The 22,220-nt window shown below is 44.4% G+C and overlaps 1 protein-coding gene across 11 annotated transcripts in view; it reads left to right on the plus strand.

Annotated features, from left to right (window-relative positions):
* Positions 1 to 21,809, plus strand: part of mcoln3b (mucolipin TRP cation channel 3b) — a 55,192-nt gene extending 33,383 nt beyond the window's left edge. For 7 of the 11 annotated variants that reach the window (XM_059983733.1, XM_059983728.1, XM_059983738.1 and 4 more), the window contains 6 exons: positions 363 to 512; positions 4,518 to 4,619; positions 9,939 to 10,061; positions 12,767 to 12,973; positions 18,662 to 18,792; positions 20,946 to 21,809. In XM_059983733.1, the coding sequence (XP_059839716.1) occupies positions 363 to 512; positions 4,518 to 4,619; positions 9,939 to 10,061; positions 12,767 to 12,973; positions 18,662 to 18,792; positions 20,946 to 20,970 (738 nt within the window). In that variant the 3' untranslated portion in view covers positions 20,971 to 21,809. Of the gene's footprint in view, positions 1 to 362; positions 513 to 4,517; positions 4,620 to 9,938; positions 10,062 to 12,766; positions 12,974 to 18,661; positions 18,797 to 20,945 lie in introns of those variants that run through there. The other 4 variants (XM_059983729.1, XM_059983739.1, XM_059983730.1 and 1 more) reach the window with 3 other exon arrangements.
* The last annotated feature ends 411 nt before the right edge of the window (positions 21,810 to 22,220 follow it).

The following is a 22,220-nucleotide window of genomic DNA, read 5'->3' on the forward strand; positions in this document are numbered from 1 at the left end:
ATTTTAACATGATTGGAAGAAAGTATTGGGGGGGGGGAATGTTGGGTAGGATTTTAAGTTGCTGGTGTGTGGAATGTGCTGCCAAGGATGGTGGTACAGGAAAATATCTTAAGGACATTTAATACTCTTGACTTCCACTTTACTACTGTCTGTATGCCTATGAGAGGGAGGGGTTGGATTGATTTGGAGTAGGTCAAAAGGTAGGCAGAATGGCTGAAGGACCTGTGCCTTTCTGTTCTATTTTTGTCAGCATAGATTAGTTGGGCTGAAGGGCCTGTCCTGTGCTGGGGTGTTCTGTTTCATCTTGGTTGGCGTGGTCCAGTTGGGTCAAGGGCCAATGATTTGTCTCTGCATCCTTCCAGGAGTTTGCTCAGTTTTTCTTGCTGCACTACAATAAGCAGGTGACGTGGAGCGACCGCCTGGAGTTCCTGAATGGTTGGTACCTTCTGATCATCGTAAGTGACCTCCTGACCATTACTGGATCCATTCTGAAAATAGAGATCGAAGCCAAGGTGAGGAGGGAGGGAGGGAGGTGCATGGGCAGGGGTCAGCCTGATGGTGTGGTGATGGAAAGCCCCCTTAAAGTGTGCTAGAGTACTTTTCTCTTTGGAAGATGAGAAGTGACTTGATAGAGGTGTGCAAGATGAGAGGCATGGATCGAGTGGATAGTCAGGGAACCTTTCCCAGGGTGGAAAGGTTAATATGAAGGGACATATTATTGGGAGAAAGTGGCAGTAATGCAGTCACTTGAGTCTAGTATGATGCTCTCCTGAACGGGTTTTCTACTGGTGGGTGCTTGGGTGGCTGTAGAGGCTGATCCAGGATCCATGTGTTCTGGTACAGTGTGGGTAAAGAGTAAGTGGTGGTTGTGATTAGTGGTTGGGTCTCTTGGTTGTTCAGCCTCTCCTTTCATAGCTGCAACTTGTTCTCTGCCACACGGTGGAAGTTGCTCTCATGTAGCACAGCTCCCTCTGAACAGATTCCTCCAGGCGTATCTGAGTGTAATGTCTTCCCCGTGTTTAGATGTAGAATTCCTTCAGGCTGATTTTATCTTTGAAGTGTTTCTTTTGCCCACCAGGGGCTCGCTGACCAACCTTCAACTGGGAGTAAAGAATCTGTTTGGGGAGATGTGGGTTAGGCATCTAGTTGACATGACTTGTCCATTGGAGTTGTTGCTTTATTGTGGTGGAGATGCTGTTCATGTTGGCTCCTCCAGTCACTGCTGTTGGGGCATCTGTCCTTCTGTCCTTCCAGATGATACTCAATCCTTGAGGATCTTTGGTGGGCAGAATGGGTGTTGCACCTCCAACCAGGGATCTTGTGAACAGTAGCGGAGGCCATGGACTAATGTTGGGATAGGAATTAAAATGATTGGCCACCAGGAAGTCCTGGATTTTGTGGATGGAGCAGAGATGCTCACCTGATGTCCCCCCCCCCCCCCACCCATCTCCACTGGATCTCACCAATGCAGAGGAGACTGCACCAGGAGCACCAAATACAATAGAATCGGTCCCAACATCAATCCCTTTGGAACACCACTAGTCACTGGCAGACAACCATAAAATGCTCCCTTTATTCCCACTCTGCCTCCTGCCAATCAGCTACCGCTTTATCCATTGCTATAATCTTTCCTGTAATACCATGGGCTTGTAGCTTGTTAAACAGCCTCATGTCTCTCCTTGTCAAAGGTCTTCTGAAAATCCATGTGCAAAACATCAGCATTTTCTCCATTCCCTCGCCAACTTGCTATTTCTTTAAATAATTCCAATAGATTTGTCAGGCAAGATTTTCCCTTGAGGACACCATGCTGATTATGTCTTGTGTACCCTAAAACCACATTCTTAATAATCAACTCTAACATCTTCTCAACCACTGAGGTCAGATAAATGGACTGTAGTTTCCTGACTTCTGTCTCTTTCTCAAAGATTGGAGTGTCATTTGCAATTTTTGAGTCTTCCAGAATCTAGTGATTCTTAAAAGATCATTACTAATGCCTCCATGATCTTTCTGGCCGTTATGTTCAGAACCCTGGGGTGTACACCATCTGGTCCAGGTGACTTAACTACCTTCAGACCTTTCAGTTTCCCAAGAACTCTCCGACACCTGGAACTTCCACCATACTGCTAGTGTCTTCCACAGTGAAGACTAATGCAAAGTACTTGGTTCATCTGCCATTTCATTGTCTCCCATTAATACATTTCTAGCATAATTTTCCAGTGGTCCAATATTCATACTCGCCTCTTTTACACTTTGTATCTGAAGAAATCTTTGCTATCCTCTTTAATATTGGCTAGTTTGCATTCATTCCATCATGCATTGATGACTTAAGTTTCCTTCTGTTTTTTAAAGGCTTCCCATTCCTCTAACTTCCCACTAGTTTTTGTTCTATTATATGGCCTTTTTGGCTTTTATGTTGGCTTTGACTTGTTGGCCATGGTTGTGTCTTTCCTTTATAATACTTTTCCTATTTCCAACATATGTCCTGTGCCTTCCAAATTGCTTCCAGAAATTCCAGCCATGGCTGCTCTGCTGTCATCCCTGCCAGTGTTCTTTTTCAATCAATTCTGTCTAAATCCTCTCTCGTGCCTCTGTGATTCCCTTTACTCCACTATGATACTGATACATTCTGACTTTAGCTTCTCAAATTTCAGGGTGAATGTGATATTATCACTTTCTCTAAGGGTTCTTTACCTTAAAATCTCTAAAATTCCGGTTCATTGCACAACACGCATTCCAGAGTAGCTGATCCCCTTGTGGGCTCAACCATGAGCTGCTTTAAAAAGCATCTCATTGGCACTCTAGAAATTCCCCCTCCTGTAATCTAGCACCAACCTGACGTTTCCCCAATCTGCCTGCACATTGAAGTCCCCTATGACCATTATAACAATACCCTTTTGGGGTCCATTCTCCCACCTCCCATTGTGATATGTAGACCACATCCTTGCTACTGTTTGCTTGTCTGTATACAATTCCCATCAGGGTCTTTACCTTTGTGGTATCTTGCCTCTAACCACAACAATCCAATACCTTTTGACCCTATGTCACCTCTATCTAATTTTATTTTTGCCAACAGAGAATCCTACCCCATCCTCTTGATCATTCCTATTCTTTTGATACAATATGCATCCTTGGACACTAAACTCCGAGCTATAATCTACTTTCAGCCATATTCAGTGATGCCTACAACATCATGCCTGCCAATCTGTAACTGTGCAACAAGTTCATCAACCTTATTCCATATACTGCACACATTCAAATATAAAACCTTCAGTCCTGCGTTCACCTTTTTTGGTTTTTTTCTGGCTTTTTATGTTGTTACAGCTCATCCTTATTGTGCCTTGTCAGCCTCTCCTTGCTAGGAGTCTCACTACACATTGCCTCTTGTAAACTAGCTACCTCATTTTCAGCACTATCACTCTGACTCCCATCCCCCTGCCAAATTAGATTAAACCCACCTGAACAGCTCTAGCCAAGCTTCCCATAAGGATATTGGTTGCCCTCGGGTTCAGGTGCAACCTATCCTTTCTGTACAGGTCATACCTTCCCTAGGAGAGATTCCAATGATCTGAACCCCTACAGCCTGCTCCAGTTCCTCAGCCATGCATTCACTTGCCAAATCATCCTATTCTTGCCCTCACTGGCACATAGCACAGGCAGCAATCCAGAAATTACTAGCCTGGAGGCCCTGTTTCTCAACTTTCTACCTAGCTTCCCAAAACCCCTCCAGGATTTCCTCACCTTGTCTACCTATGTTACTGGTGCCAGTATGTACCAAGACTTCTGGCTGCTTGCCTTCACCCTTGAGAATGCCATGGACCCAATCCAAGGAATCCCTGATCCTGGCACCAGGGAGGCAACATGCCATCTGGGTATCTCTATTGTGCCCACAAAACCTCACTTTTCTCTGACTAAGGAATCTCCTATCAATACTAGTCCTCTTGACCTCTCTGCTCTTTTGAGCCACGGCACCACACTCGGTGCCAGGCACAGTCACGGGCTCCCCCTCAATTATATCCAAAGTTATATCATTGAGGGGAACGACCACAGGTGTACTCTGCACTGGCTGTGCATTTTCCCCTCTCCTTACAGTCACCCAGTTACCCGTCTCCTGCAATCTTGGGGTGACGACCTTCCTGTAGCTCCTATCTATCACCACCTCATTCTCCAGTATGAGTTGAAAATGGAGCTTCAGGTCCTCAATACATTCTAAGGAGCTGTAGCTCGGTGCATCTGGTGCAGGGACTGGAGGTCTCCCAGACTTTGGACATCCCGCCCCCTCCCCCACAGTTCAAATCACTATCCCTGGAGCCATTCTCACTAAACTACTCTGCCCTAACAGATGAGGAATGAACAAATAGAATAGAAGAGTAACTTGCAAGTTAGTTTATCTCATTGCCACATGTGCAGGGACGTTCCATGTGAGGTGAATACACGCCTGGCCTGTGCTTGGGTCACGGCCCCCCCAGCCATTGTCATTCAGCACCAAACACCAGCTTCTTTATTTATTTGTCTTGCAGAATTTTGCATTGTATGACGTCTGCAGCATTCTGCTGGGAACCTCCACCTTGTTTGTCTGGATTGGTGTGATTCGGTACCTGGGCTTCTTCCAGAAGTACAATGTAAGCATCACCGAGTGTCTTGAGCCTGTTATAACATAAAACCTAGGAGCAGACCCAGGCCATTCGGCCCATTGAATTTTTCTATGATAAAGCTAGGATTAAGTGTGGGTTTGCTGGGTAGTGTGGCTTGAAGGGCCTGTTCTGTGCTGTATATTTCAGAGGTACATTCAATGTCAAATGTATACGATATATATCCTGAAATGCTTTTTCCTTCCAACCATCCACAAACAGGAGTACCCACAAAGAATGAATGACAGTTAAATGTTAGAACCCAAAGTCCCCCCCCCCAGCTGTCTTCCCTCCCATATGTAAGTGGCAGCAATCCCCCCCCACCCCCCACCAGCAAAAAGCATGAGCAAGCAAAGTAACAGCAAAGACACAGACTTGCAGTTACCCTGAAAACTGTTTCACCCAGTATTTGACATACCACAGGCTCTCTCCCTAATAGGGAGAAAGGTGTCTGTTGCACAGTGAGAGGGGAGACATAACAAACAACTCACTGGCTTACACTGTTAAAAGTCCGTTACGTCGTTTTTTTTTCTCCAAGCTCTGTGCCCAAAGATATTGGGTCTCTGGGCACAGCTGTAGATATTCTGTCTTTTACCCTTTATATACTTAGAGTTGAGAGTACATATAGGGCGCTAGAAATATTGTAAAGAGATGGCAGAGGAACTGAATGTGTATTTTGCATCGGTCTTCAGTGGATGACATCTGTAGTATACTGGACATTCAAGAGTGTCAGGGAAGTGAAATTTGGGAAGTGAAGTTTGTGCAGTGAAAATTACAACTGAGAAGGTGCTCAGGAGCAGTGGGTAAATTTGGAATGTAATGAGGTAAAGGGATATTCTCTATTCTCTGGTTCTTTTCTTCCTGCTGATTTAGTTAAATTCAATAAACATATCTAATCCTGTTATCAAACATACATTATGAATTTGGTTTCAATTTCGTAAGTTTTTTACTCTGAAAAACTTTGCTCTTGATAGCCCTATCTTAATTTTTTTTTTCAAACCTTCCTGGACAGATCAAGCTTTTAGCATATGGAAAAGGAAAGGTATAAAATGTTTTCGTGATTTTTTTTTTGAAGATACTTTGATGTCCTTTGACCAACTTTCCAACAAATTTAAACTACCTAAATCTAATTTTTTCAGATATCTACAAATCAGAAATTTCTTACATAAAGTTCTACCATCTTTTCCCAATTCAACTTCAGTAGATTTCTCAGATTTGATTTTTACCTTAAACCCTTGTCAGAAGGGATTAGTAGCTTTTATTTATAATATGATTATGAAGATACAACCAGAAATATCAGATAGAATTAAACAAGAATGGGAAAAAGAACTTTGATATAATATTTCAACGATAAATGGGAAAAAATTTTACAAATGGTTAATTCTTCTTCTAGATGTGCTAAACATGCTTTAATACAATTTAAAATTGTACATAGAGCTTATATGTCTAAAGATGAGCTTGCTCGATTTTACTCTTATATTAACCCTCAATGTGACAGGTGTCATCTAGAAGTGGCTTCATTGACCCACATGTTTTGGTCATGTCCCACTTTACATAACTATTGGAAGGACATATTTGTTACCATTTCTTCTATTTGGAATATTGATTTACAACCTCATTTCATTACTGCAATTTTTGGTATACCAAATGAGGATGGTATTCGGTTTTCTCCTTCAATCAAACGAATGATTGCTTTTGCAACATTAATGGCCAGAAGGTCTATATTACAAAACTGGAAAGAAGTAAATCCTCCTACCACATCTCAGTGGCTCTCCCAAACTATTTCATATCTAAGTTTAGAAAAAATCAGAAGCACTATTTTTGACTCATCAGTCAAATTTGAAGAAACTTGGGGACCGTTTATTCGACATTTTCATATGAATTAATTTGACCTTTTCCAGACCTTCTTTCTGCTTATTCTTGTTCAGGTATGGAGTTTCAGAGTTTTTTTGACACTATCACATACTTATAAACTGTTACTATTGCCCATGTTAGTTTAGTGTTTTTTTTATTAATATACATTTTCTTTTACTTTTAATTTTTTTCTTTTTAAGATTATTTTTGTTTTTTTTCTTATGTAGTTATACAGACTTGATGTACTTTTTTCTGTTGATGTTTTAATAGGATATTATCTTATTATCAATGTAATTTCAAGTCTATTGTATTCATAACCTATTCATTATTATGTTATGTTTTTCTATATATATAATATATATATGAAACTTAATAAAAAGATTGAAAAAGAAAGAGAAGGTGCTCAGGAAGCTTAATGGTCTGAGGGTGAATAAATCTCCTGGACCTGATGGAATGTACCCTCAGGTTCTGAAGGAAGTAGCTGGAGGGATTGCGGAGGCATTAACAATAATCTTCAAGAATTGATAGATTCTGGCATCGTACTGGATGACTTGAAAATTGCAGATGTTCTTCTGCTATTTAAGAAGGGTTGGAGGCAGCAGAAAGGAAACTATAGACCTGATAGCCTGATATCAGTGGTTGGGAAGTTCTTGGAATCGATTGTTAAGGATGAGATTATGGCATATCTGGAGGCACATGACAAGATAGGAAACCATGCTGGCTTTGGCCTGAAAGGAAAATCCTGCCTGACTAACCTACTGCAAATCTTTGAGGAAATTACAAGCAGGGTAGACAAAGGAGATGTAGTAGACGTGGTGTACTTGGATTTTCAGAGGGCATTTGACAAGGTGCCGCACATGAGGCTGCTTAGCAAGGTAAGAGCCCATGGAATTGCAGGGAAGTTACTAGTGTAGGTGGCGTATTGGCTGATCTGCAGGAAACAGTGGGAATAAAGGGATCCTATTCTGGCTGGCTGCCATTACCAGTTGAGTTCCAGAGGAGTTGGTGTTGGGATCGCTGCTTTTTACAATGTATGTCAATGTTTGGTATTAATGGATTTGTGGCTAAATTTGCTGGTAATACAAAGATGGGTGGAGGGGCGGGTAGTGTTGAAGAAACAAAGCCTGCAGAGTGACTTAGATAGTTCAGGGGAATGGGCAAAGAAATGGCAAATGAAATACAATGTTGGAAAGTGTATGGTCATGAACTTTGGAAGAAATACAGGCAGACTATTATTTAAATGGGGAGACATTTCAAAATGCAGAGATGCAAAGAGACTTGGGAGTCCTTGTGCAGGATACACTAAAGGTTAACCTCCAGGTTGAGTCTCTTATGAAGAAGGCAAATGCATGTTGGCATTAATTTCTGGAGGTATAGAATGTAAGAGCAGGCATGTGATGAGGCTTCAAGGTACTCGTGAGACTACACTTGGAGTATTGTGTGCAGTTTTGGGCTCCTTATTTTAGAAAGGATATACTGACATTGGAGAGGGTTCAGAGAAGATTCCAGGAATGAAAGGGTTACTGTGTGAGGAACATCTGGCAGCTCTTGGGATGTATTAAGACTTACAAAAACTGGATGAACTCAGCAGGTCGGGCAGCATCTGTTGAAAGAAGCAGTCAACGTTTTGGGCCGAGACCCTTTGTCAGGACTGACAAAGGACTTGATGTATTCCCTGGAGTTCAGGGGGGTTTCTCATAGAAACATTCCAAATGTTAAAAGGCCTGAACAGATTACATATGGCAAAGTTATTTTCCATGGTAGGGGAGTTGAGGACTAGAGGGCATGAATTCAGGATTGAAGGACGTCCATTTAGAACAGATGCGGAGAAATTACTTTAGTCAGAGGGTGGTAAATCTGTGGAATTTGTTGCCTTGAGTGGTTGTGGAGGCCAAGTCATTGGGTGTATTTAAGGCAGAGATAGATAGATTCTTGATTAGCCGGGGCATCAAAGGGTCTGGGGTGAAAGCAGGTGAGTGGGGATGACTGGAAGGATTGGATCAGTGCATGATTAAATGGTGGAGCAGACTCAATGGGCTGAATGGCTTACTTCTGCTCCTATGTCTTGTGGACTCCCCCTACAACACAACGGTTTTCTGCCGGGACACCAATCTTCAATTCGCCTGTCTCCAGAGCCACGAGATCTTGGTTTATCTGAAGGCGAGTGGAGCTCATAGACCGAGCCGTTGGCATGCTGAACCATGGCCAGTCACGAAACCCTGAGAGCAGGTCCTGTTCCTGTAAAGAACCGTCGTCAGTGCGTAACTCCAGATTAGGGTCTTCAAAAGAACCCTGAAAGGGCAAAATAGAGGTATTTAAAGATACCTCTAAATAGAGCTGTTTCTGAAGATGCAAGCAAAGGAGTCACTGTTAGGCACTATTAAACCTCCTAAGCTCCTCCTTGAGTCAGTAAATAATAAATGAACTCCAGTGAGTACAGACTGAGCTAGCAAACTCGTACGTTAACCCTTTCATTCCCACAATAATTCTCATGAACCTCCTCTGGACCCTATCCAATGTCATCACATCCCTTCAGGCTCAAAACTGCTAACAATTCTCCAAATGCAGTCTCACCACTAACTTATAAAGCCTCAGCATTACATCCTTGCTTTTGTATTCTAGTCGTCTTGAAATGAATGCTAGCATTGCATTTGTTAGAGTAACAATGATCTTGATGAATAGTGGAAAATTCTTAAGGGCAGGAGGGGTGATGTATGCTATTTCCTGTACTTTGTGTATAGTGTGATCTATAGCCATAAAGCATAGGAGCAGAATTTAGGCCATTTGGCCCATCAAGTCCACTCAACCATTCCATTAGTGCTGATTACTTATCCCTGTCAATCCTATTCTCCTGCCTATCATAACCTTTGATGCCCTGAATAATCAAGAACCTATCGGCCTCTGCTTTTAATGCACCCAATGACGTAGCCCCAAAAGCCATCTATGGCAATCAATTCCACAGATTTGCTATCTTCTGGCTAAAGGAATTTCTCTTCTAAAGGGACATCCTTCTAGTCTCAGGTTGTGCCCTCTGGTTCTGGACTTCCTCTCCACCTCCACTCCATCTTGGCCTTTCAGTATTTGATAGGTTTCCTCCCTCATTTTTCTAAACATGTTAACCCCTTCATTCCTGGAATCATTCCAGTGAAACTCCTCCAATATCATCACATCTGTTCTTGGCTAAGGGGCCCAGAGCTACTTGCAACACACCAAGAGGGGTCTGATCAATGTCTATACAGTCTTGGCATGAAATCTTTGTTTTTGTATATTAGTCTTCACAAAATGAATACTAACATTGCATTTGTCTTCCTCACCACCGACTTGACTTGCAAGTTAACTTTCAAGGAGATTTGTCTGTCCGCACCCCACCAGCCTGGAACTCCAGTGAGTACAGGCCCAGGGCCTTCAAATGCTGCTTGTGTCTGTCCCCTTTAACTGTTCCCATTTTGGTTTCAGGTCCTGATTTTGACCCTCCGGGCAGCGTTTCCGAATGTGATCCGCTTCTGCTGCTGTGCATCCATGATCTACCTGGGCTATTGCTTCTGCGGCTGGATTGTGCTGGGGCCTTACCACCATAAGGTGTGCGGACACGAGCAAGGGTGATGCAGCCCCTGGTGGGCCGAGCCTGGGGAGGCTGCAGAGCAGATAATTCCAGTGTCATGGTTACTCAGGATTAGCTTGATTTGCCACATGTACTTTGGGGGAGGGGGAATACAGGAAATGTCATTGACACAAATGACCAACACGGTCCCAAGGGTTGTGTGAGGGCATGCTCCCAGTGCCAACATAGCATGCCCACAACCCCAACTATATGTATTTGGGATGCAGGAGGAAAAAGTTCTGTCTGTGTGGGTTTCCTCCAGATACTCTGGTTCCTTCCTGCATTTCAAAGACATTAGTGTTAGTGAATTGTGGCCATTCTACTGTATGCAGGCACCTGAAGCATGGGGGACACTTGTGGGCTGCCCCCAGCACATCCTTGGACTGCATTGGTCTTTGACACAAACGATGCATTTCACTGGATGCTTCAGTGTACATGTAACAAAGCTGATGCCTTTTTAACCCCCCCCCCCCCCCACCCTGAGGCCAGCTGCCCTCTGGCCAGATTTGCCCCTCATAAACATGAGATTTTCCAGATGCTGGAAATCCAGAAGAACATTCAGATTGTTGGTGGAACTCAGCATGTCAGGTGTGTCTATGGAAAAGGATGAACAGTTGGCATTTTGGGCCAAGACCCTTAATTATCCCATGTTTGAGGTTCCTTCAGTCCTTGCCTCTTCTACCTATCACTTCCATCTCACTTTATTCCCATCACCTAGCTTGTCATTCTTCCCTCTTTCCCCCACCACCTTATTCTAGCCTCTCCCCCTTCCTTTCCAGACCTGAAGAAGAGTGTTGGCCTGAAATGTCGACTGTTTATTCACCTCCATAGAAGCTTGCTGAGTTGTTCCATTTTGTGTGTTACTCTGGGTTTCCAGCATAGTGTCAGTACCACAGCCTGTCTAGTCCATGTTGAAGTGTTACTGTGATTCCCATTGACCTGCACCCAGACAATAACCTGCTATAATTCTCCATCTGCACTTAGCCAAACTGCTCTGAAACATCTCGATCAAACCCACACTGCCACTTCCACTGGTAGTTCGTTCTACATTCGTACCACCCTTTGAAGTCGTCCAAATTTCAAAGTAAATTTGCAATCAAAGTTTATATACCATATGACTTTGAGATGGGCACCCACAGGAAGATGTAGTACAGTAGAATCCATGCAAACCATATGTGGCAAAGGCAGGGTCCCTGAAAGGGAGTCTGTAGGCTGTGGAGTCGGTCAGTGAGGCAAGTGAAGCCACCCATCTCACTCCAGGAGCCCAGTGGATGTAAAGCAGCAACTCTTCCTGAACCTGGCCACAGGGGAGACGAGACCACCTCTGTTTCCCTTACGTATTTCACCTTTTAATAGTTACATCCAACCTCAAGTTTAAAATTTTTTAAAAAAGCCTGCTTTCATTTACCCCAACTTGTTCATTTGGCAATGTGCCATGTCATGACATTGGGTGATCATGTTCTTTGAACAAACAAGAAAATTTGCTGATGCTGGAAATCCGAGCAACACAATGCTGGAGGACAGCATCTTGGAAAAGAGTACAGTCAATGTTTCAGGCCGAGACACTTCAGCAGAACTGGAGGAAAAATGCTGAGGAGTAGATTTAAAAGGTGGGGAGAGGGAGGAACACCAGGCAATGGGTGGAACCTGGAGGGGGAGGGATGAAGTTAAAAATGAGGAAGTTGGTTGGTGAAAGAAGGCAGTGGAAGAATGAAAAGGGGGAGGAGTACCAGAGGGAGGTGATTAGATGGGCAAGGGGATAAGATGAGAGGGAAAAGGGGATGAGAAATGAAGCAGAGGGAGGGTAGAAGCTTGAGAAATTGATGTTCCTGCCATCAGGTTGGAGGGTACCAGATGGAACACAAAGTGTTGTTCCTCCAATGTAAGTGTGGCCTCATCGTGATAGTGGAGGTGGCCGTGGATAGACATATCAGAATGGGATTGGGAAGTGGAATTAAAATGGTTGGTCACTGGGAGATCCTGCTTTCTCTGGTGGTTGGGGCATAGGTGTTTAGTGAAGTGGTCTCCCAATCTACATTGGGTCTCACCGATGAACAGGAGGCCACATTGGACACAGCAAGTGACCCCAACAGATTTGTAGGTGAAAGGTTGCCTCAACTGGAAGGACTGTTTGGGGACCTGAATGTTGAGGGAGGAGGGTTAGGGGTAGATTGTTCTGCTTGCAAGGATAAGTGCTAGAAGGGAAGTTAGTGGACAAGGGAGTGATCCTATGGGAAGTAAAGGGGATATGCTGTGCTTGGTGGTGGAATCCTGTTGCAGATGGCAGAAATTTCAGAACTGTAGTGGACACGGAGGCTAGTGGCCTTGGTAAATTGCTAGACGTCTCCACCCATTACCCCATCTATATCCTTCATAGTTTTATATACCTCTATTGAATCTCCCCTCATTCTCCTATGCTCTAGGGAATAATGTCCAAACCTATTCATTATTTCCCTATAACTTGCATCCTCCAGTTCCAGTAACATCCTTGAAAATTTTCTCTACCCTCTTTCAATCTAGTCTTTCCAGCAGTGACATCTGCACAATCTCCTGTGTTTATGATCCAACAGCTCAGTTTTTTTTTTGTTCTATTCCTCTTGCTGAACGATTTGAAAATGTCAGTTATCTTTAATGAACTGCTTGAACAACTTGGGAATAATTCTCTTCCTGTTTCCTTCTCCAGTTTCGATCGTTGACCATGGTCTCGGAGTGCCTCTTCTCTCTCATCAATGGTGACGACATGTACTTGACCTTCGCTTCGATGCAGGACAAGAGCTACCTGGTCTGGCTGTTCAGCCGGCTCTACCTGTACTCCTTCATCAGCCTCTTCATCTACATGGTGCTGAGTCTGTTCATCGCCCTCATCACGGGCACCTACGAAACCATTAAAGTAAGGAGCTGGGGCCACCTGCCCACAGGTGGGATATGTGGTTGTCTGACAAGTGCTCCCAGACGCTGGTCCAGAGGAAATTCAGGAGAGTGATCCCAGAAATGCAAGGGTTAACCAGAGCATTTGACTCTGGGCCTGTACTTGCTGGAGTTTAGAAGAATAAAGGGGTGGGGGGATCTCATTGAATGGCCTAGATAGTGGGCTTGGAGAGGTTGTTTCCTATAGTGAGGCTGTCTAGGACCAGAGGGCACAGCCTCAAAATAGAAGAACAGGAAGAATTTCAGTAGTCATAGTTACTACTTTTTGGCTCGAGCGTCTTTGGCGAGGAGGCTGAGGGAGGAGACTATGCCAGGCACAATTGGGGAGGGTGAAGACATGACCGCTCTGATTCAGTGTGCTACGTGTATGATGTGGGAGGTCAGGGACACTGATGGTGCCCCTGGCTGCTACAGCTGTGGAAAATGTGTCCAGATTCAGCTTCTGAAGGAGCATGTTGCAGCACTGAAGAAAGAACTGGATGACCTCCGGTTTATCCGTGAAAACGAGAGTTTTCTGGACAGGACCTACAGTGAGGTTGTTGCACCGAGGATATCGGAAGAGAGAAAGGGGGCGACGATGAGGAAGGAAAGGATGCTTGAAGTACAGGAGACCCCAGGGGATGTACCTCTTGTAAACGGGTTCACCCTCTTGGAAGCTGTTGGGACAGAAGAAACTGCCAGTCTGAGAGGCGGACAGGTCTGCGAGTTGAAATTTGGTGCAGAAGTGGAGCTGAGGAGTTGGACATCAGGAAGAGCCATGGTAGTAGGGGACTACATAGAAAGAGGTATGGAAAGGGGTTTTTGTGGCAACAGGCGAGATATAAGGATGGTGTGTTGCCTCCCTGGTGCTAGGATCCAGGACATCACGGACCGATTGCAGGGAATCTTCAAGGGTGAAGGTGAACAGCCGGAAGTGGTAGTGCATGTCGGCACAAATGACATCGGGAAGAAGAGGAAGGACATTCTGCAGCGGGACTTTAGGGAACTTTAGGGCAGATAGAAAGCAAAGGGTAGCGGTGAATGGGTGTTTCTCAGACTGGCTGGAGGTGACTAGTGGGGTACCACAGGGCTCTGTATTGGGACCACAGCTCTTTACGATTTATGTCAATGATTTAGATGAGGGCATTGAAAACTATATCAGCAAGTTTGCTGACGATACTAAACTGGGTGACAGTGTGACATGCGAAGAGGACGTTAGGAGAATACAGGGAGACTTGGATAGGCTGAGTGAGTGGGCAGATACTTGGCAGATGTCATTCAATGTGAATAAACGTGAAGTTATCCACTTTGGAAGCAGGAACAAGAGGGCAGAGTATTGTCTGAACGGTGTAGAGTTAGGTAAGGGAGAAATGCAAAGAGGCCTAGGAGTCCTAGTTCACCAGTCAATGAAGGTGAATGAGCAAGTGCAACAGGCAGTGAAGAGGGCAAATGGAATGTTGGCCTTTGTTACAAGGGGATTTGAATACAAGAGCAAGGATGTTCTTTTGCATTTGTACAGGGCCCTGGTGAGACCATACCTGGAATATTGTGTACAGTTTTGGTCTCCAGGTTTAAGGAAGGACATTCTGGCAATTGAGGAAGTGCAGCGTAGATTCACTAGGTTGATTCCTGGGATGGCAGGGCTGTCTTACGCAGAGAGATTGGAGAGATTGGGCTTGTACACGCTGGAATTGAGGAGATTGAGAGGGGATCTGATTGAAACGTTTAAGATAATTAAAGGATTTGATAGGATTGAGGCAGGAAATATGTTCCAGATGTTGGGAGAGTCCAGTACCAGAGGGCATGGATTGAGAATAAGAGGTCTGTTATTTAAAACAGAGTTGAGGAAGAGCTGCTTCTCCCAGAGAGTTGTGGAGGTGTGGAATGCACTGCCTCGGAAGACGGTGGAGGCCAATTCTCTGGATGCTTTCAAGAAGGAGCTAGATAGATATCTGATGGATAGGGGAATCAAGGGATATGGGGACAAGGCAGGGACTGGGTATTGATAGTGAATGATCAGCCATGATCTCAGAATGGCGGTGCAGACTCGAGGGGCTGAATGGTCTACTTCTGCACCTATTGTCTATAACTCGGAAGAAGGCTGAAAAGCAGGACTTCCAGGGTGGTTATCTCTGGTTTGCTTCCAGTTCCTCGTGCTGGAGAGGGCAGGAACAGGGAGATAATGGATCTGAATGTGTGGCTGAGGAACTGGTGCAGGAAGCAGATTTACATTCTTGAACCACTGGGATCTGTTTTGGGGTAGGGATGAATTGTACAAAAGGGACGGGTTGCACCTTAATAGGCGGGGGACCAGCACTCTGGCAGACAGGTTTGCCACTGCAACATGGATGTGTTTAAACGAAGTAGTGGGGGGAGGGGATGAACTGGAAATATAAAGATGGAGTTGAAGGGAAAGTGAAAATAAGAAAAGGACAACAGAATCAATGGAGCAGAAAGCTCAAGAAGAGATCTTACAGTATGGCCAAGTGAAATAGGAATTGATATGAAAGTTGAGGGAAGTAACGAATTAAAAGTATTATATATGAATGCACGAAGTATAAGGAATAAAGTAGCTTGAATAAACTGAGCTTGAGGCTCAGTTGGAAATTGGCAAGTGCGATGTTGTGAGAATAACAGAGACATGGCTTCAAGCAGACAGGGCCTGGGAAATGAATATTCAAGGATATACGTCTTATCGAAAAGACAGACTGACTGGCAGAGGGGGTGGGGTGGCTTTGTTGATGAGGAATGATATTCAGTCCCTTGCTTGGTGGGGGGGGTACATAGAAACAGGATAGAGTCAGTATGGATAGAACTGAGAAATTCTAAGGGTAGAAAGACCCTAATGGGAGTTATCCACAGGCCCCCATACAGCAGTTGGGATGTAGGGTGTAAGTTGAATGAAGAGTTAAAATTGGCATGTCACAAAGGTAATGATACAGTTGTCACGGGGAATTTCAACATGCAGGTAGACTGGGAGAATCAGAATGGTACTGGACCCCAAGAAAGGGGGTTTGTGGAGTGTCTGCGAGATGGATTCTTAGAGCAGCTTGTACTGGAGCCTACCAGGGAGAAGGCAATTCTAGATTTAGTGTTGTGCAATGAACCGGATTTGATCAGGGACCTTGAGATAAAGGAGCCATTAGGAGGTAGTGACCATAATATGATATGTTTTAACCTACAATTTGAGAAGGGAAAATCAGATGTGTCAGTATTACAGTTGAACAAAGGGAACTATGGAGCTATGAGGGAGGAGCTGGCCAAAGTTCAATGGAACAATACCCTAGCAGGGAAGACAGTAGAACAACAAACACAGGTATTTCTGGGAATAATGCAGAAGGTGCAGGATTGGCTCATACCAAAGAGGAAGAAAGATCCTAAGGGGAGTAAGGGGTGGCCGTGGCTGACGAGGGAAGTAAAGGGCAGTATAAAAATAAAAGTATAACATAGCAAAGATTTGCTATGTGAATAGCAAAAGAATAGTTAAGACCAAAATTGGGCCATTGAAGACAAATGGGTGAATTTATTATGGAGAACAAGGAAATGGCAGATGAGTTGAACAGGTACTTTGGATCTGTCTTCACTAGTGAAGACACAAACAATCTCCCAGATGTCATAGTGGCCAGAGGAACTAGGGTAAAGGATGAACTGAAGGAAATTTATATTGGGCAAGAAATGGTGTTGGATAGACTGAGTCTGAAGGCTGATAAGTCCCCGGGACCTGATGCTCTGCATCCCAGGGTTCTTGGAGGTGGCTCTAGAAATCGTGGATGCATTGGTAATCATTTTCCAATGTTCTATAGATTCAGGAACAGTTCCTGCTGATTGGAGGGTGGCTAATGTTGTCCCACTTTTCAAGAAAGGAGGGAGAGAGAAAACGGGGAATTATAGACCAGTTAGCCTGACATCAGTGGTGGGAAAGATACTGGAGTCAATTATAAAAGAGGAAATTACGACACATTTGGATAGCAGTAGAAGGATCAGTCCAAGTCAGCATGGATTTATGAAGGGAAAACCATGCCTGACTAATCTTCTGGAGTTTTTTGAGGATGTAACTATGAAAATGGACAAGGGAGAGCCAGTGGATGTAGTGTACCTGGACTTCCAGAAAGCTTTTGATAAAGTTCCACATAGGAGATTAGTGGGCAAAATTAGGGCACATGGCATTGGGGGCAGAGTACTGACATGGATTGAAAATTGGCTGGCTGACAGGAAACAGTAGCGATTTAATGGGTCCCTTTCAGAATGGCAGACTGTGACCAGTGGGGTACCGCAAGGTTCGGTAGCTGTTTACAATATACATTAATTTAGATGAAGGGATTAAAAGTAACATTAGCAAGTTTGCTGATGACACAAAGCTGGGTGGCAGTGTGAAATGTCAGGAGGATATTATGAGAATGCAGGGTGACTTAGACAGGTTGGGTGAGTGGTCAAATGAATGGCAGATGCAGTTTGATGTGGATAAATGTGAGGTTATCCCCTTTGGCAAGAACAGGAAGGCAGATTACTATCTAAATGGAGTCAAGTTAGGAAAAGGGGAAGTACAATGAGATCTAGGTATGCTTGTACATCAATGAAAGCAAGCATGCAGGTACAGCAGGCAGTGAAGAAAGCTAATGGCATGCTGGCTTTTATAACAAGAGGAATTGAGTATAGGAGTAAAGAGATCCTTCTGCAGCTGTACAGGGCCCTGGTGAGACCCCACCTGGAGTATTGTGTGCAGTTTTGGTCTCCAAATTTGAGGAAGGACATTCTTGCTATTGCGGGAGTGCAGCGTAGGTTCACGAGGTTAATTCCTGGAATGGCAGGACTGTCATATGTTGAAAGATTGGAACGACTGGGTTTGTATACACTGGAATTTAGAAGGATGAGAGGGGATCTGATTGAAACATAAGATTATTAAGGGATTGGATATGCTGGAGGCAGGAAGCATGTTCCCGCTGATGGGTGAGTCCAAAACCAGAGGTCACAGTTTAAGAATAAGGGGTAGGCCATTTAGAACAGATGCAGAAAAACTTTTTCACCCAGAGAGTGGTGGATATGTGGAATGCTCTGCCCCAGAAGGCAGTGGAGGCCAAGTCTCTGGATGCATTCAAGAGAGAATTAGATAGAGCTCTTATAGATGGTGGGGATATGGGGAGAGGGCAGGAACGGGGTACTGACAGTGTATGGTCAGCCATGATCACAGTGAATGGTGGTGCTGGCTAGAAGGGCTGAATGGCCTACTCCTGCCCCTACTGTCTACTGTCAAACAGCTGTAGAGGCAAAGTCACAGTGTATTTAAAGACACTGTTCTTGATTAGTCAGGGTGTCAAAGGTTAAGGGGATTATGCAGAAGAATGGGGTTCAGGGATAATAAATATTCCATGATGGGGAGGCAGAACAGACTTGATGGGCTGAACAACCTAATCCTGTTCCTGTCTTGTGGTCAAACTGCAGGAAGAGAACACTGATTGGTGGCACTGTACACAAATGGCCACACTACTAGCCCTCGTGCTCAAGTGTCAAATCAACATTTTGAGCAACATCTGTGTAGGGAAGGAATTGATGATTCACATCAGGACCCTCCACAGGATTCCCTCTGGTTTTGGGGAAGGGTGCAGTGAAGAGGCCACTGCTTTGTTTGGTACGTATCCAAAGCACAACGTTGCTGCTCTGCTCTTTGCTTCAGCTTAACCAGCAGAACGGGTTTCCACAGACAGACTTGCACACGTTTGTAGCAGAGTGCAAGGACTTGCCGGACTCTGGGAGGTACCAAGTGAAAGAGGAGGTTCCTTTCTCCCTCTGCTGCTGTTGTAACAGGTGAGTGCAGGAAAGGTGGCCGTCGGGTCCAAATGCTAGCCTGTGAAATGTGAAACTGAAATGGTAAATGCTAGCAGCTCACGATGAGACAATCAGAATTGGGTTTAATATCATGAGTAGTGTTGTAAGGTGTTTTGTGGCAGTAATGCAATAAATTAAACTATAAATTGCAGTAAGATATCCCTTTCCAATCCTGTGCTGTGGACCCTCTTTACCAGGCAGTGATGCAGCTAGTTAGAATGCTCCACACTGTTTAAAGTTTGCAAGTATCTTTGGTGTGACATGCCAAATCTCCCTAAGCTCTTAATGGAATAGTGGCTGTCGTGCCGCCATTGTCATTGCGTTGATGTGTTGGGCCCAGGACAGACCCTCGGATGTTGACTGGCGACTGGCCTTTCTACTGGTGACTCCCTGATTAGGACTGGACTGCCAGTGTCTTTCTCCCAGGGCAGAGGAGGTTAATAGAAGGTGTAACTTGGAACATTACAGCACAGGCCCTTTGGCCCAGATGTTGTACTGACCTCTTAATCTACTCAGATCAATCTACCCTCCAATGTAACTCCATTTTTTCAATCATTCACATGCCTCTCATTTTATAAATGGCCCTAATGTTCAAAGTACATGCGTCACCCTGAGACTTCATTTTCTTGCAAGCATTCACAGTAATATTAAAAAAAATTGTGCCTGCCTCTACTACCCTTGCCCCTGGCAGCATGACCCAGGCATGTACATACTTCTAACATCCCCTATACTTCCCTCAAATCATAAAATTATGGTTCCTCGTATTAGCTATTTCTACCTTTTGGGGGATGGGGGAGTCTCTGGCTATTCACTTAACCTATGCCTCTTGTCTGGTACGCCTCTATCAAGTGGCTTCTCATCCACTTTCACCCTAAAGGAAAAAGCCCTAGCTCTCTGAACCTATCCTCATAGACGTGCTTTGTAATCCAGGTAGCATCTTGGTAAATCTCTGTGCCCGCTCTAAAGCTGCCACATCCTTCCTACAAGGGGACCAGAACTGAACATAATATTCAGGTTAAGGTGACTGGAGAAGCCTTGTACTATGCTTTTCTGTTCTGAAATTTCTGGTTGATAATTCTAGACCTAATGCATTAGAAAGGTCAATGATGTGAAGAATTAACTAAATAAAGTACTTGCTTCCATTCCAGCCTGAGTCAATTGATCTGTTAGGGGTACAGTTGCAGGGATGGGGACAGAAGCCACTGGTTCAAGTCACTGATGCTTTTGGAGATGTCATTGGAATTCTGAGAGTTGTAGATTGGACTGTAGTTCACATTGGATCCCCTCAGTTCTGTTTGTGTTCTCCCCCAGACTTGCTGGTGGGCTGGAGGTTTGGGGCTTGTTCTTGTTCTCTTCATGTGGGTGATCTGTTGGCTTTTGTGCTAGTTGTTTGGGGGTGGGGGTCTGTTTGCTTTTTTTAATGCAGAGGATTGATGTCTTTCAATTCTATGGCTTTCTGTATTTTATGGCTATCTGGAGAAGACAAATCTCAGTTGTATTTTGCATACATCGATAATAAAATGAACTAGGAAGGAAATGGGGAACAGCTGCTTGCTACTGAATAAATTTGATTGCAGATTTGGGTGCCACAGTAGCATAGTGGCTAGCACAGCTTGGGGTGTCGAGTTCAATTCCTGCTGCTATCTTTAAGGAGTTTGTACATCCTTCCCGTGAACACGTGTTTCCTCTGGCTAATATTTGAGATCAGTTCTTCCCCCCCCCCCACCCCCCCCCCCCCACATGAGCTGGATGAGCCTATCTGCCCAAAATGACTGGTTTTAATGTGTCAGTAATCAGCCTTTGCAACTTCTGTCAGTTGAAACAGTTCTGTTGGGCTTGGGTTGCTAAGCCACATGTGAAGGCCAGGAGTTGGACTTGGTTGTCAGAGGCTATTTGAGATGAATGCTATTGAGGGCATGTAATAGGTACTAGGAGCTAATCCCCACTATTGCCCACACTTGCCTCCCCTCCCCACTGGCTATGACAACTTTAAGGAACCTCTGCTACACCTCGGCCTGGGGAAACTGGCTGCTCTAAGACCCACTGGTAAATGATATCTACCTGTTCAATGTTAGTTTGACAACTTGTGGTGTATCACGGGGCTTGTATCCTTTTCCCTTTTTGTCTTACAGGTCGAAGTCGGAGACAGAAACCTGAGATTCTGGATCCATGCAGGAGAGAAACTCTACACTGGGTGAAGTGAATGGTAGGGGGGTGGGGGGATAAATTGTTTTATATTCACTACAGTTCAGTTGTGTATGTGACTTGTTTAAGCTGTAAAAGGCCCTTGGACTAATGTGACCACATCCCCTGCTGTTCTGAAGGAATTAGCCATGCCCTTAACCAGTCCAGACCAGGACAGGTAGTGTACATAACACCAGGGCTGTGACTTCAACTGAACTTGCCTCAAGGTCACTTGCCCTTGTGTCGTCTTTAATCTCAAGCCTTTGGACCACTAACTTTGTGGCACTGGAGAAGAAAACCGGAGTCTGGATGAGGGGCTTTTGAGCTTGGTGGGCTGGAGGGTATTGCACTGACCACGAGGAAAAACACTTGTAACTAGAACAAACCACTGTTTTGAGTTTGAAAACCTCAATCTTTTGGTAAACCACAATAAATGCTGGAAATTGCCAGTAGTGGGGTGTGGGTATATTGGGGTTGGTCTCTGCTAACTCCATGATGCATTTCTGCTCACTGTCTGTGTTCCTTGCTGTTGGCACTGGGGACTGAGGACACAAGTTGAACATCACTTTAATTGGTTGGATTACTCATAAAGACATCCCTGGATGCTGGCGATGAGGAAACACTCCACTGGACTGGATATTTGTCTGTGAATTGTAAAATTGTCTATAATTCAAGTGCTTGTTTTTAAACTAATGAACCATGTATAATTGAGAATTAATCTGTACTGAAAGTTTTGAATGCAAACCAGGAATGTTGTACATTTAAACATGAGGCTTATCTTTTGGAAGAAAAATAAATCTCTAGCCATTTGATCTAAACGGTCTCCCTCATTCATTCTGTAGGGTGGTTAATACAGCACATGGTGTGTTGGTCTCCTATAGTTGGGGAATTGAATTGAAGTGTGATGAGGTAATTTTGGATCTCAATAAATCCTGTTGGACTACATTTGTCTGCCTGGATTAGAGCGTGTCTTGTGAGGATGGGTTGAGTGAGCTAAGGCTTTACTCTGTGGGAATGTCACACCTTTTCAAAGAACTATTCTTTTACCCTGAGGTTGCTCTGTTCTACAACACTCCCCAGGGCCCTGCCATTCCCCATGTCCTGGTCTGGTATTAGAGTTTAGGCAGAAGTCTGATCATACACCAGCCTGGATGAGTGGGTTAGTCTTTGATGCACACAATCCACGTTTGTAGGAACAGGCTGATCTTTATGTATGACTGGGT

Source organism: Hypanus sabinus, chromosome 11 (assembly GCF_030144855.1).
Source record: "Hypanus sabinus isolate sHypSab1 chromosome 11, sHypSab1.hap1, whole genome shotgun sequence".
Taxonomy (NCBI): Eukaryota; Metazoa; Chordata; class Chondrichthyes; order Myliobatiformes; family Dasyatidae; genus Hypanus; species Hypanus sabinus.